This window comes from Pteropus alecto, unplaced genomic scaffold (assembly GCF_000325575.1).
Source record: "Pteropus alecto unplaced genomic scaffold, ASM32557v1 scaffold195, whole genome shotgun sequence".
NCBI lineage: Eukaryota > Metazoa > Chordata > Mammalia > Chiroptera > Pteropodidae > Pteropus > Pteropus alecto.
The window spans coordinates 9,815,872-9,829,751 of record NW_006438073.1 but is presented as its reverse complement, the minus strand read 5'-3'; the positions used below and the strand labels follow the sequence as shown (position 1 = coordinate 9,829,751).

The window sequence follows — 13,880 nt, the reverse complement described above, 5'->3', positions numbered from 1 at the left end:
ATAAGAAGTCCCTTTCAGCCCAGTCATCTGTAGGCTTGGCCTGCCTCCTGCTGGATGTGTCGGCAAAAAACAAACAGAAAAACAGGTGTTGCCTGGTGAACCTTTCATAACAGACAAAACAATAACCACCTTTTGTTCCGGAAACTCCTGAGCGCCCGGCACCTCGGCCAGAGCGCCCGCGTGTCACAGCAGCCGCGAGATGGTTTAGACGGGGCCAGGCTCCGAGCGCCTTGCGACCCCACAGCCCTGCATCGGGGGCAGCCCCGGGTCTGAGGACTCGGGGTTCCCGTCTCAGGACGAACCTGCCCATGAGGAAATGGGTGCTCGAGTGAGCCTCGTCACCGAGGGAGCGCCAGCGTGAGTCACGTGAGCGGAGTGAGTCACGTGAGCGCAGCCCCGCCCGGAAGCTCGGCGGGGCTCACAGGTGTTTGTACTCAGTGAATCCTCACTCCGTGGAGGCCTCTTCCTGGGGAGATCGAGGTGTTTTAAATACCCTTAGAGATAGTTCCAAAGTCCATAAGGTACAAAATTCCCAGCAAGCTGTCTCCCTTCACCCTGAGACTGAGTCCGTGAGGACAACGTGACGACGGTGATGGCGGTGACAATGCATTAGCACTGAGCACCCTGCCACCGGCAGGCGTACATTATCATGTTAACCTCCTGGGGGGCGCGGGGGTGGTTCCGGGATCATCTTCATGTTATAGAAGAGGAAACAGACAAATAAAGTAAGGAGTTCGCCTCGGGCCACACACATCGAGAAGCTGCTGGAATCGTCTGTCCACGTTGACTGTTTTCCTACGCGAAATTCAATCCTGGAACAATTCGTACTTTCTGTGAATGTGAATTAGGGAACAATGGCTGTTTCAAATGTTGACCCAAGTCACACATTTTAGAAGCTCCTTTTTCAAAGAGAAAGAAATTGCAGAATGCACCCCAGAACTAAATGTGAAAGATGTTTACTCTCCCGTAGTTTAGGGTGACGAACGCGTTGGTCCCCGTCAGGGGAGATGTTTGTGATTCCTTTGTCTTCTCCCAGCCTCGAGGCACGACTCACGACCACGGTCCTCGTCCCTTCCCGTGTCCGAGCTCAGTGAGCCACCGGATCTGCTCTGTTCGAGACCCTTCGTCCGCGGTGACCTGTTACCGCAGCCCGAGGGGACCCAGCACCAGGTCGAGACCGCATGTGGTCCGAACTCCCACGGTTCTGAGGCCCCACGAGGACACCACCGGGCTGGGGGACCACAAAGATTCTTCGTCTGTAAAGTCGAGCGAGCCTTGTGCTCTGGGGAGAAACGCGGTATTGTTGACTGAGGCCTCTGTTCCTATCACGTCCCTGGCACCGTATTTTGTTTACACGTCCTTCACCTTTTAGTGGACTTTAAGTTCTCGAGGGCAAAGGCTGTGTCGTGCGTGTCCTTTGGAACCCGGCTCATCATCCTACACGCCATAGGCCCCCAGCGAGCATCTGGTCACTAACGCAGTGGACACTAGCCGACTGTCCACATGTCGCAGGATTGGAGGGTGGCCTGATACTTCGCGTGATGTTGGGATGTCTGACCTCCCTTGGTCTAGGCGAACCTCTGGTAGAAATATGAAGAGAAAAAAAGCAGCAGCCATGTTTTCTCGCACGGTGGACAGCACGGCCCAGTGACAGCCATCGCATGGGCGTCCGGAGAGCGTGCGGCTTCCTGCTGGCCCACGCGTTCCCGAAGATCGAGACGCCTGGGCCCCCGGATCCTCGGAGACGCTCTTGATTGCCAAGGACGAGCGATTCCTGACCCCGCCCCCCACGAGATGCCCAAGGACAGCCAACAGTCAGGGGGTCCAGGAACCGTATGTCCGTGTTCCGGGTTGGGAGGAGATTAGGCTAACTTCTGAAATTTTCACTTAATCTTCAGAGGAATCACAATACTATTAGATAATTTCCAAGTCTAATTAATTGAAGGGCTTATGGGTACTGCTGTGAGCTGAGCTATTCGATCAGCAAACGGAAGGTAATGGCCACTCCTGGGAGCCACGCCCTGGGAAGGTCCCCTCTCTGCTCATTTCCTAAGCGTGAACTTCAAACCATGTGTGGATTGTAAATTAGACAGGTGTTGCCATCCCGCTGACATTTTTTGCATTTCCCAGAAATATCTCACCGCCCCTTGGTGGCATGTGGGAATAAGAAAGAACGGAATCGAGCCGTTCAGGCCCAGCCGAGCCTTCCCGACCGTCTTTCCCGGCCACGTGGCAAAGCCCAGCACGGGCAGACACGTCTGGGACCAGGTCCGGCACAGGTCCGCCCGCTCAGGCCAAGTGAAACTCCCGGCTCCAGACGGAACCCCGCCCCAAGCCGACATTATCGGGTGCATTTCATAGGCATCACCCCATCTTATCTACGCAAAACCCTATGAGAGAGGCTCTACCGCACGCCCATTTGCCAGACGAAGGAGCCGAGACAGGTGAAGTTAGCACAATAAAGTGCAGTGGGGACGAGTGTGCTCCGACGCCACCGCCAGAGTTTGAACCCAGCTCCACCGCTCGGTAGCTTTTGGGCCTCAGGCAGAGTAGTTAGCGTGACAGTGAAGATGCCGATTATGCAATGATGGTGATGACAGTTTTGAAGTGGAAGCTGGTGGCTGCAGGGAGACGCTCTGTGCTGCTGGGTACACTGACTGCCCACAGACACCAGAACATTGCTGAGCCTTTCCAAAAAGTTAAATATCGGGAGAGAAAAATGTCTGGACCAAGAAGCAGAACTCTCTATCAGCCGGAATGTAAAGTTCCCTGCACAGTGATAAGCATGGCAAACAAGATTAAGAAGCCCATCAGACGGCACGTGCGACGTTCCTGGACACTTAGCACGGCCGGAGAGAAGCAGCCAGACAGACGGGCGGTTCCCAGGGCAGCAGGCTGTGCACCCACCATATCCGCCGTCTCAGGAGGGAGCCAGCAGGCTGGGCTGCTCTGATCGGAGAGGACAGCTGACCTGACTGTAAATAACATAGGTTAGGACACCACGCACCTGGGTCTTGGCTGGGGCTCGCGGGCGGGAGGAAGGGCTCCTGGCCAACGGGGCAGGGAGCGGAAGCTCAGCCTCGCTGGGAAAACCACGGGGCCGTGCACCAGCGCACGGGGCCTCGGGCCTGGGGAACTACAGGTGACTTTTGAAACGCATTCCCATCAAATCGATGTGGAGCTGTGGCTTCAGTCCTGGGGTCACTTACAGGTACCCGATTAACACGCGGTACAATTAAAAGTGGCAGCTGATGTCACAGCAATGATCGTATTGAAACGAGAAACAGTATAGATAGAAAAATGACCATTTGAGGTGCAGGTGGGAAAGGAACAGGTGTGTGACCGGACGTCTGGAAGGGGCGTGGGCATTTCAAGGCTGCAGGGGCTCAGTGCCTTGGCTCAGCGTAGCTCTCTCCCTCCAAACGTGTCTTTCCTCTCTCGGTTCAGGCACTTTGCATCAGAGGCCGTGGCGTGTGGACAACCAGGATTTTATTGCCCAGCAGGAAATGGCTCCGGTTTGGAAGGAGGAGAAAAGGAAGGAGGCTCTGGGCACCTGGGCATCGACCCCAAGGAAACGTTGCGAACACATCCCGCAGCTCCACGTGCTGCCACCAGAGGGCGCCCCGCCCACCTCCCTCCCCAGCACGTCCCGGGGACCCCCGTCTGCCTGCCAATCCCCAGAGGTGCCGCTGCCTGTGGGTCTCAGCTGTCTGCTCGCCCTCCGCTCCCCGGGGCTTCGGGACGGCTGTGCTCACGCTCCATCCGAACGTGTCCAGATGCCACGCGGCTTCGCCCCGCAGCTTTCGGACCGCTCCCTCGTCCTTGGGGTTCCCACGGAAAGATCCGGCGCAGAAAGATCGCTGTGATCGGCTCCGCCCCGCCTCATGCTCTTTGCTTTTCTTTATCGTTCCCTGAAGACTCCTGATTTCCTGCTCGATTGGCCCGTCCTGTCCGCATCCACCTGTGCCGTGATCCGCGATGAGAAACACGGGTATCTGGTCTTCGTCCGGTTTCAGACGCGGAGCTCCGAGAACCTTTGGAATTTCCTAAGTGACAAGAGCATGGCTTTCGTGATGTTACTGTGACTTTGGGAAAGCTGGTGGCAGAGGGGACCCCCCAGTGATTAGCGGGTTGGGCTCTCCACCCCCCCCCCGACTTCCTGGGAGGAGAGAGGAGCTGGAGGCTGAGTCCTGCAGCAATGGCCAGTGCGTTCATCGGTCCTGCCCAGGGAAGGGACCTCCCTAAAACCCGGAGGGACGGGTTCGGGGAGCCTCGGGCCAGGCGGCCACGTGGTGGTGAGGTGTGCCGGGTGCTCACAGGGCGAAGCTCTGTGCCCTTCCCACGTCCCCTGCCCTCTGCATCTCCCCTCTGGGCTTCCTGAGTTGAATCCTTTATACTAAACCAGTGATCCTGAGTTCTCTGAGTTTAACTGGCTAAACCAGTTTAACTGGTTTCCCGAGCTCACTGAGCCCAACCCAGGAGGGGTCCTGGGAACCTCCAGGCACAGCCTGGTGGCCAGCAGCACAGGCGAGGACCCGGCCTTGGCACGGGCTGAAGCGCGCAGGGGCCCTTGCCCCGTGGGGTCTGACGCTGTCTCCAGGCGGGTGCCAGGCTGCGTGCCAGCGGCCTGCTGCCACACTACGCGCTCCGCCATCCGTGGTGTTCTCATTACTATACTTCTCATGCCTAATATTTCCGCCTGGTTCTTTTCATGATTTCTTGTTTTTTTACTTCACATGATAATATCTTCTTTATCTGCTTGGATATATTTAGCACAATTATTGTACTTTCTTGGCTAACCCGTTTGAATAACAATTCATTGGAATATTGTCCACCTCATGGTGCCCCTGAGTCCATACCTCTGTGTGAATTTTAGAAAGGCAAACCCTTCCTTAAATAAATCTTGTTTATATCAGTATAGTATTAATTTCTCAATAACTACTATCACACAAAGTCATCCTGTATACAATGTACAAACTCAACTACTAAACAGGAGATAATAGAAAATTTAAATTTTTAATCACAATAATTAGAAACTCTAAGTCACTAGATATAATATTCTATTATAAAAATACATTGTGTTTCATTGAGACAAAACTTTTCAAATGCGTTTCATCACTTACCAGCTTGAATACTTCCTCCGCGGAGAAACTGCCAGGCTCTGTGGTTCTCCAAAGGCAGACTGTGTGATTTGTGTATCGATCGACTCTGCGTGATTTGCCTATTGATTGATTCTGCGTGATTTGTGTATTGATTGATTCTGTGTGATTTGCCTATTGGTTGACTGCGTGATTTGCCTATTGATTGATTCTGCATGATTTGCCTATTGATTAATTTTGCGTGATTTGTGTATTGATTGATTCTGCGTGATTGTGTTTGATTGACTCTGTGTAATTTGTGTATTGATCGACTCTGCGTGATTTGTGTATTGATTGATTCTGTTCGATTTGCCTGTTGGTTGACTGCATGATTTGCGTGTCGATCGACTCTGCGTGATTTATGTATTGATCGACTCTGTGTGATTTGTGTATTGATCGACTCTGCATGATTTGTGTATTGATCGATTCTGCATGATTTGTGTATTGATCGAATCTGCGTGATTTGTGTATTGATCGAATCTGCGTGATTTGTGTATTGATCGACTCTGCGTGATTTGTGTATTGATTGACTCTGCGTGATTTGTGTATCGATCGATTCTGCGTGATTTGTGTATTGACTGACCTCACTTGCAGGCCAGGGAAAACGTCCTCCCGTGTCTGCCGAGCCCAGGCAGGTTCCACGGGTCGGTCCCGTCCCGCACCAGCCTGGCCCGCGCCCTGCGGCGTCCCCCCGCTCAGTCCTTGTCTCCCTCGACCTTCCTCACGGCGTCACTGCTCGGGGCTGGCTCGTCCCCCGCTTTCCCGGGGGTGCAGCGGCGAACAGTGAGCGCCCAGTAAGTGACTGCGGGTCGAACTGCTAAAGCCTCAGCAGGGACGGGATCAGAGCGGAAAGCGCCTGAAATCACCCAAAATTGCGTTCTCTGTCCCCTTTCTGTTGGCAGCGACAACACAGGCATCTTGTTTTCCCTCAGATCGTGTTTTCAAGATGTATATCTGTCTCCTCTGAAAGTCGCCGTTTGAAGAGAAAGTCCCCAAAACACAGCCAAAGATTAAGAGATAGAAAATCTCTCTGCGAATGATTTTTTTAAAAGCCTCCAAGTTCGGGTACGAGGGCACCCACTCATTTTCGTCACCTAAGAACCGCGGGGCCGCTCACGCGGCGACGGCTCACCGGTGCTTTCGCCCCGTTTCTAACGCGCACCGCGGATCGGGACGGGGAATTAAGGGCTAAGGGGACAGACACCGACCACACGAGAAGCGGTCGTGACCGATGGGGTAATGACGAGGGAGAGAGGTGAAAACAAAGGTAAGGGGCATTTCTGGCAACAGCGACGTGGCGGCCGGGGCCACCGGGGCCAGCGCGGCCAGAACGAGGCCTGCGTCTGCTCGAAAGACAGCACAGTGCAGCGTCGTAAATGTACGAGAATCGGCCCAATCGGCAGCAAAGGCGTCTTGACGCGGTCGGCATCCCCCAGGGGCAGGCGGCCGTGCCGGGCGTCCCGCAGGACCCCGTCTGCCGCGGGGGACGCTCGGAGGCTGAGCTGGGGCAGCCGGGAACCCAGGGTGCATCACTGCGACACTCCACGCTCTAGGCGGGAGGCAGCGGCCACCTGGTCTGTCTCTGAGCGCAGTGGGGCCTCAGACCGGCCCAGCGACTGTTTTCCTTGTTTAGGGGGAAGACGATCACCGTCCTCGCCACCCTCCCTGCCCCTCCGCTGCCACCAGAGGCCCATAGCTCCGTGTCGCCGCCCAAGGCCGGACCTAAGTTTCACGTTGAAGTCCTTCGCTGGACCGCACGCTGGCTCTCCCTGGTGTCTGATGGCTCCATGAGGCGGCTGTTTCTACGCTGGCAGCCAGGGGAAAGGCGGAGGTGGCCGTCACGTGCGGCCACAGCCAGCACGGCTCTGCTGGCAAGGACCGCTCCAGCCCGTCTCCCAGCTCCACCGGGAAGAAGCCAGGGCACCCAGTTCCCGCTGTGGGCCAGGGCGACACCTGCTTTCAGCCTCAAAGGAGAGGAAACCAGATCAGCCTGGGAGGAAGCTCTTACGGTGCCTCCCCCCACCCCACCCACTCGGCCCTGCCTCACCTTTGACCCTTGTCGTGGTGAGAATGCTCCGGTCACGAGGAACAAAGAATTAAAGAAGGGGGAAGCTTCAGCTGTACGGTTTGGATTGAACTGTGTTCGTCCCCAAACAAAGGTATGTTGACCTCTGATCCCTCCCCAGACCACGGGATGCACCTTATTCGAAAATAAGATCATTGCAGATATGACGAGTTAGGCTGAGGTCACACTGGGGCAGGCGTGCCCCGAATCCAGGACACCTGGTGTCCTTATCAGCAGAGGAAAGAGAGACTACCGGCTTTGTTGCTTGAACGAGTGAATTTCACGGACGGGGGTCTGTGTGTGTGTGTTTAAAGATTTTATCTGATACTGTTGGTCTGAGGTTCATATAGATTTTACATTGTTCGTGAGTCTTCGCCACCAACAGCCTGGACCAGCCACCTCACTGAGGGTGCGGGGGGCAGGGCTCCCTGGGGCTCCCTGGGGCTCCCCAGGCTGCCCGGCGCCTTGCAGCGTGGCAGAGTGCAATGTGGACTTGGCCCCGCTGTGTGAGGTGCAGTGCTGCTCAGGGCCCCTTTAAAGCAAGACTCTGAGTCTGCGTTCATGCCACCATGAACGTGCCCGATCCCCTCTGATCTCGGAAGCTAAGCAGGGTCGGGCCTGGTCAGTACTTGGATGGGAGACCACCTAGGAAGACCAGGTGCTGTAGGCATAAAAAATAAAAAATAAGGGATTGTAAGCTGGCAAGCTCCTTGCAATCTGTGAGGTCAACCAAGGGTTGCCTCGGCTAAAAAAATAATAATAAATTTAAAAAGGCAGGACCCTGGGAGGGGGCGGGCAGATGCAGTGGCACAGCCGTCCCCGAGGCGCGAGCTCGCGGGCAGAGACGTCCCGCCCCGCCCAGCACAGGTGTGGGCTCCTGCCCTTCCAGGGCCAGCGAAGGAGGACCCGGCTGGCGGTGGGGGCAGGGCCCGGCCTTTCTGGACTCGGCCTTTCTGGGCTCAGCTGGCACAGAAGTTCGAGCTAAAGAACAGCACAAAGAACGCAGTGTTTCAGCTGCCAGGACGAAGCGCCAACTTGCCCCACGGCACCAGGCCCCGGCCAGAGAGCCCACGGCTGCTCCTGGCCCGCTGGTCCCCAGAGGGGACGCCTCCTGGGGACGCAGTGCTGTCTCCCGCCCTCTGACCCACCGGGCACTGGGACTGGATCGATGATCTGCTGAGTCGGTGAAACAAAAACCTGAACCGGCTTCTTCCTAGAGGGCGGGAGCCGCCGCCCGGACAGCTGGACGGTCAGCAGGAGGCCAGGCCCGGGGACTGGCCTGGCCTGAGCCTGCGTCCGCTTCTGCCTCCGGCCCGCTGAGCTCAGACCAAGCACATCGCCTCAACCCGGACTCACCCCGGCCCCCAAGGTTGCGGACTCTGGGACTCGGACACCCTGGGACCCGGACGGCCTGGGCCCTGGTCATTGTCCCTCTGCTGAGAGCCTGAGCCACACACTCAGCGCCCCTGGACGGCTCTTCACCAGAGCCCTTGGCACCCAGCACCGCCCCATGGGCGTCGCCTGCGGAGGCCACTAGGGACTCAGGGTGGGTAGGGGTCTGCCCTGGCCGGGCGGCGAGAGGCCCCCATGCAGACAGTTACCAGCGGCAGTAACGCGCAGTAGAAGCCAGTCTGCTTTGTCTGTCACCATGGCGATCACAGACCATGCCGATGATCCAGCGCCCCTACCTGCGGGGCGGCCCACCCCCTCCTCCTTCCCCTGCTTCCTCGGAGGACACCCACGCGCCCCCAGGGACGGGCCAGGTCAGCCAGCTGCCAGCGGCGAGTGGGTGTGAACCCAGAGCCCGGGGGTGGGGTGGGGGGCCTCGCAGACTGGACAGGGCCCCCGGCCCCCGCACATGGCCCCACGCCTGGGGCAGCCTTTTGCCAAAATCCACTTTACTCTCCAACCTGTGTCCTTGTCCTAAGCCACAGGTCCCTGTGAGTAAGGGTGGCAGACGACGTGGGGTCCCCACGGGGACATTTGCGTTAAGTGCCTACTGAGAAGAGACCAACAAGTCGCGTGCACCTCCACGCCGGTGACATGGAGGGGGCAGCATCTGGCACCGGGCAGGAGGCTACAGCCGAGGCCTGGGGTGGGTGCGGGACGGGGGCCGGAGCTCCGAGGGTCTGTCCACACAGCCGCCCCCTCTCCCCGCAGCCTCCTGCCCTCTGCTCCATCTCGTCGGGCAGCCTGCAGCCACGGCCCGGTCTCGGCTGGCCACTTACTCCTGGACGGGGCCCTTTGAATCCTAAATCCATAGCGGTCAGTGTTTGTGTGTTCGTGCCTGGCCAAGGGTCACACAGGAGGCAGAGGAGGCACTGGAGAGAATTCTAGGAATCTGCTCTGGGACTGAGGGGGAGTCGCAGCCAAGAGCAGCCGAGGGCGGGGGGCCGGCGCGCCCCGTTATCAGCTGGCTGCTGCTCAACTTTCCTTCCAAGTCCCTCCTCCGGCGTGAGCAACGAGAAGCCAGGCCTCCTGGGGTGACGTAAGGACAGACATGGAGCCATCCCAGGGTCCTCTGCTGTCCCAGGTACGGTGGTGGCCAGGCAGCAGCACCCGCGTCCCATGTCCCCAGACGGAGCGAGTCTCGAGGCACAGTGAACGCTGACTCGCCGCCATGAACGGCTCTGGCCATCGGGCAGTGCCCAGCCTCCCGAGCCTCGGTTTTTTTTGGGGTGTCCGTCCCAGCCTGTCACAGGAGGAGGGGCCTGTCCGGGGACCGGGGCCGGCTCCCTCCAGGGCCTCGCAGTGTGGGGGCCTTGCAGTGTGGTGGGGGCAGTTTCTGGGGCACGCCCAGTTCCGCCCACCGCTGACTCTGTGCTGGCCCATGTGGCTCCCCCGGTTGTGAGACTCCAAGTCTGGGGACCTGGGGTCCCCGTTTTAGACCCCTGTGTGGGGAAGGGGCGGGTACCAGGGCAGGGCTGGGGAGGGGCCAAGGATGGGGGGCGCTCACGCTCCTCAGCTCCACTCACGAGTCCTCGGCCTCAGAGTGCAGCTTCGAGCAGTGGGAGCCAGGCCCCCCTCCGCCCTGCAGGGCACCCCAGCACTCCGGAGTGCCCTCCGTGCCACTGACGAAGCAGCTCGGCCTCGAACGCAGACTCCTCACCCCTAAGATGGGTCACTGTGACCATGAGAACCAACTGTGTAAGGCACAGGGCAGCGATGGGAAGGGTGGACGGGTGTCGCTGACCGTGGTGGTACACAGGGGCAGGTGTCAGCTGTCATGAGGGCCATGTGCATGCACCTGCACGCACACACACATGCACACAACCACGTGTATGCACACACCCACACACGCACACACCCACGCCCATGCACGCGCACATGCATGCACATGCACAAATACATGCATGTACAACTACATGCATGCACACTCACGCATAGGTACATGTATGCACACACCCACACGCACACACCCATGCCCATGCACACACATGCATGCACATGCACAAATATATGCATGTGCAACTACATGCATGCACACCCACACATAGGTACATGTATGCACACACATGCACACACAAGCATGCACACCCCCCCACATGCATGCACACATCCCTGTGTGCATGCACGCATGCACACATGCATACGCACACCAACATGCATGCACGCACACACACACATGCTGAGAAGGGCCACCATTCTGACAAAGGGTTGCATCTCATGCCACCTGTTGGATGGCTTTTTGTGTTTTTCTACTGTTTTATAACCGGTTATGCATTTAATAGCTTTACTGAGGTATGATTTACATGCTACAAAAAGCTTTCACCTTAAGTCAACAATCAAATGCATTTTAGCAAATTTGTGAGTTGTGCGGCCAGCACCGCCGGGTTTTGGAGCGTTTCTGTGGCCCCAAAAAGGGTTACTGTGCCCACTGCGTGCAGCCACCCGCGGACCTGGCAGCCACAGGCTCCTTCTGCCCCCTCTGCCCCTTCTGCCCCTGGGTGCCTCACGGGCCCACACGCCCTGCGAGTGTCGGGCCAGCTCCGCCCTGGGGTGTGATGTCTTCGACTTCGGCCCACGTGCGGCTCTTCACGCCTCTCTGCTGAGTGGGTCCGGCGTTGTTTTACGAAGCCTGGACTTCGTGCACCTGGGGCTCAGAAGCTTTATTTCTAGAACAGTCTCACAAGCCCATCTCAGGGGTGGGGACCCGTCATCCAGAAGAAAGAGAATCGGGCAGAGAGGTCTTGGGGCACCGCGAGTGAAGAGGCTGGGTCAGGTTTTCGGGGGCTCGCTTCTCCCCGCCCCGCCCCCCCCACGCCTGAAACCACGGACTCGCCCAAGCCGGTCAGAAGCCAGCAAGTGTCTCAAGCGGCGTGTGGGGCCTGGCTCTGTCCTGCGCTTTCCCAGAGGACAAAGTCAGGGGACAGAGGTGCTTGACCGATGCGGAGGTGCAGCAGGCGGAGGTGGCCCTCGGCGACGGGGAGCCTCTGCAGCCTTTACAGGAAGTGACCCTATTCCCCGTGACAGTGCGGTCACTTCATGGCCCGGGTCTTGCCCCAGGCGAGGAGCCTGTGGGACTTTGGCGAGAAGGGAGGGTTTGCAGCAGGGGCCTCCTGTCCTCACGAGGATCCCTCGAGGGAGCTTGATCGGAAGTGCGGGTGTTGGGAGCGCGTGGGCCAACTGGCACCTCCAACAGCCAACACCCACGCAGAGGACCACGCTGAGGCCCGGTGCACCCCGGCTTTGGGCCTTGAGCTGCCCCGCGGGAAGCTGGATTTGGCTCTGGGGTCTCTGTCCGGGGGAGGCCGTCCACCTCGGCGCCCACCCGCCTCGGTCCTGCTGGCTGTGGCGCCGTCCCTCACGTCCTGGCCGCGCCCTCGTGGAAGGCGGCGTTAACCAGCGTCTTCTACACAACGCAGCGTCGTGACCTCCGTCAGCGGGTCACAGGCCGGCAACTGGGCAGCTGGAAACGGGCGAGTGGCCGCACGGCGACACCTGGCCGTTCGCGGGGCTATTTTGCCCTTTTAAGAAGAGGAGCAGCTTTGCCCCCACCGTGGGGAGAAGGGGCGGCTGCGGCTTCGCGGGTGCGCTGTGACCGGGGAGAGTGGCCCCGAATCTGGGCGGGCTGGGGCCAGCGTCGGGGGGCAGCCAGAGAGGGAAGAGGGCTCCGGACCCCCACGCGCAGACGCCAGGTGCTGCATGTCCTGGTGGCGGTGTCACCAGAGTGTCGCCAGGAGGTGACCCCCAGCCAGAGAAGACCTGTGGGCGTCCACCCCCAAAGGGAGCCAGAGGCCGTCGGGCCTGTTTGGGGCGGCGCTGCTGCTGCTGGGGTTCGCATCCCGCCCTGGGCGGAGCCAGGGACTGCAGCGGGGCGCCTGGCTCTGCGTCCCCCAGGACTGCGGGTGCCTTTCTGGGCTCCGAGGCCTCTGCCCACCCCCAGCGTCCCCGGAACCTCGGCGGTGCCCTGGCCCCAGACTGTGGAGCAGGGAGCAGCTGAGGCCCTGGGGAGCTGCCAGGTGGTCCTGGGGCGTTGGCCAGTCTCGGGCGGGGCAGCTGGCGTTGTTTGTTTGCATTCCAGCGACGCCGCACGTGGCCAGCTGCTTACAGCCTGGACCTTGTCCTGGCTCGCAGGCTGGAGCCCGGCCCACTCCCTCCAGCCCCTCCCGGCCAGGAGCCCCGCAAGGCACCCGGTCCTCAGGAAGCCAGGCAGCCGGGTGAGTCTGGGGCGCTGCGTGCCCACCTGGGGCCGGACGGAGGGTGAGGGTCCTACGCAGTGACACGTGGCCGCTGTCCCTCCAAGTGGCACGTGGGTCGGCGCCCCTGGCCATGCCCCTGACCAGCTCTCTCTCGCAGGAGGCCACGGAGGGGGCCTCGCCCTGAGACGGGCCGTGGAGCCGCGATGACCGTGGAGCACAGGGACGTCCTCGTGCTGCTGCCCACGCGGGAGCAGCTGCGGCTGGCCGTGGGGGTGAGCGCGGGTGACCGTGGGGTGAGCGTGGGTGACCGTGGGGTGAGTGCGGGTGACCGTGGGGTGAGCGCGGGTGACCGTGGGGTGAGCGCGGTGACTGTGGGGTGAGCGCGGGTGGCCGTGGGGTGAGTGCGGGTGACCGTGGGGTGAGCGCGGGTGACCGTGGGGTGAGCTCAGGGTCCACTTCCGGCTTCTCAGCGGCCGATTCTCTGTCCAGCTCTCTCGTGCCCCGCGCGCGCCTGTCTTCGGGGAGGTGACTTTCAGACACGGTTCCCCGACCCAGACACCCATCCAGCGGGACGAGTCCAGAGTCCTCGCCTTCCCTGCGAGGGCCACCACCAAGTGTGGTGCCCAAGGATGGGCGTCTGGTCACCTGGACGATCACCTGTCCGTGACACACACGCTGTGCTTCTCGAGGGATGTTAGTCACACACACCTGAGATGCTGTGAGGGCCGCGGCTCCCTGCAGAGCTGTGCAGCTCGCCGAGGCCCCCCCAACCCAGCTGCTTGGACGTGTCTGACAGATGTCTAAGACGTCACTGCCGGACGCCCTGTCACAGACATCTGCCCATATCCCCCCGGAGCGGGTGACCCACGCCTGTGGGGTCTAGCACAGCCTGCAGACCTGCCCACCCACCCCCGGCTGGCTTCACAGCCCTGACCACACCGCTGCTCCCCCAGGGACAGAGCGGCCCCCGAGCAACCACTTTCAGAGGACCCGCTGTCCTGCTCCAGCTCCGTGGGGGAGCGGTGCCCCTCAGCA

The 13,880-nt window shown here is 59.7% G+C and overlaps 1 protein-coding gene and 1 pseudogene across 1 annotated transcript in view; both read left to right on the top strand.

Annotated features, from left to right (window-relative positions):
• The first annotated feature begins 7,754 nt into the window (after positions 1-7,754).
• LOC112482378 lies at positions 7,755-7,873 on the top strand (annotated as a pseudogene).
• Positions 7,874-13,048: 5,175 nt separating this feature from the next.
• The window catches only part of FRMD1 (FERM domain containing 1), a 13,873-nt gene continuing 13,041 nt past the window's right edge, over positions 13,049-13,880 (top strand). Inside the window, 1 exon segment of the mRNA XM_006915087.1 lies at positions 13,049-13,117. Coding sequence (XP_006915149.1) covers positions 13,049-13,117 — 69 coding nt within the window.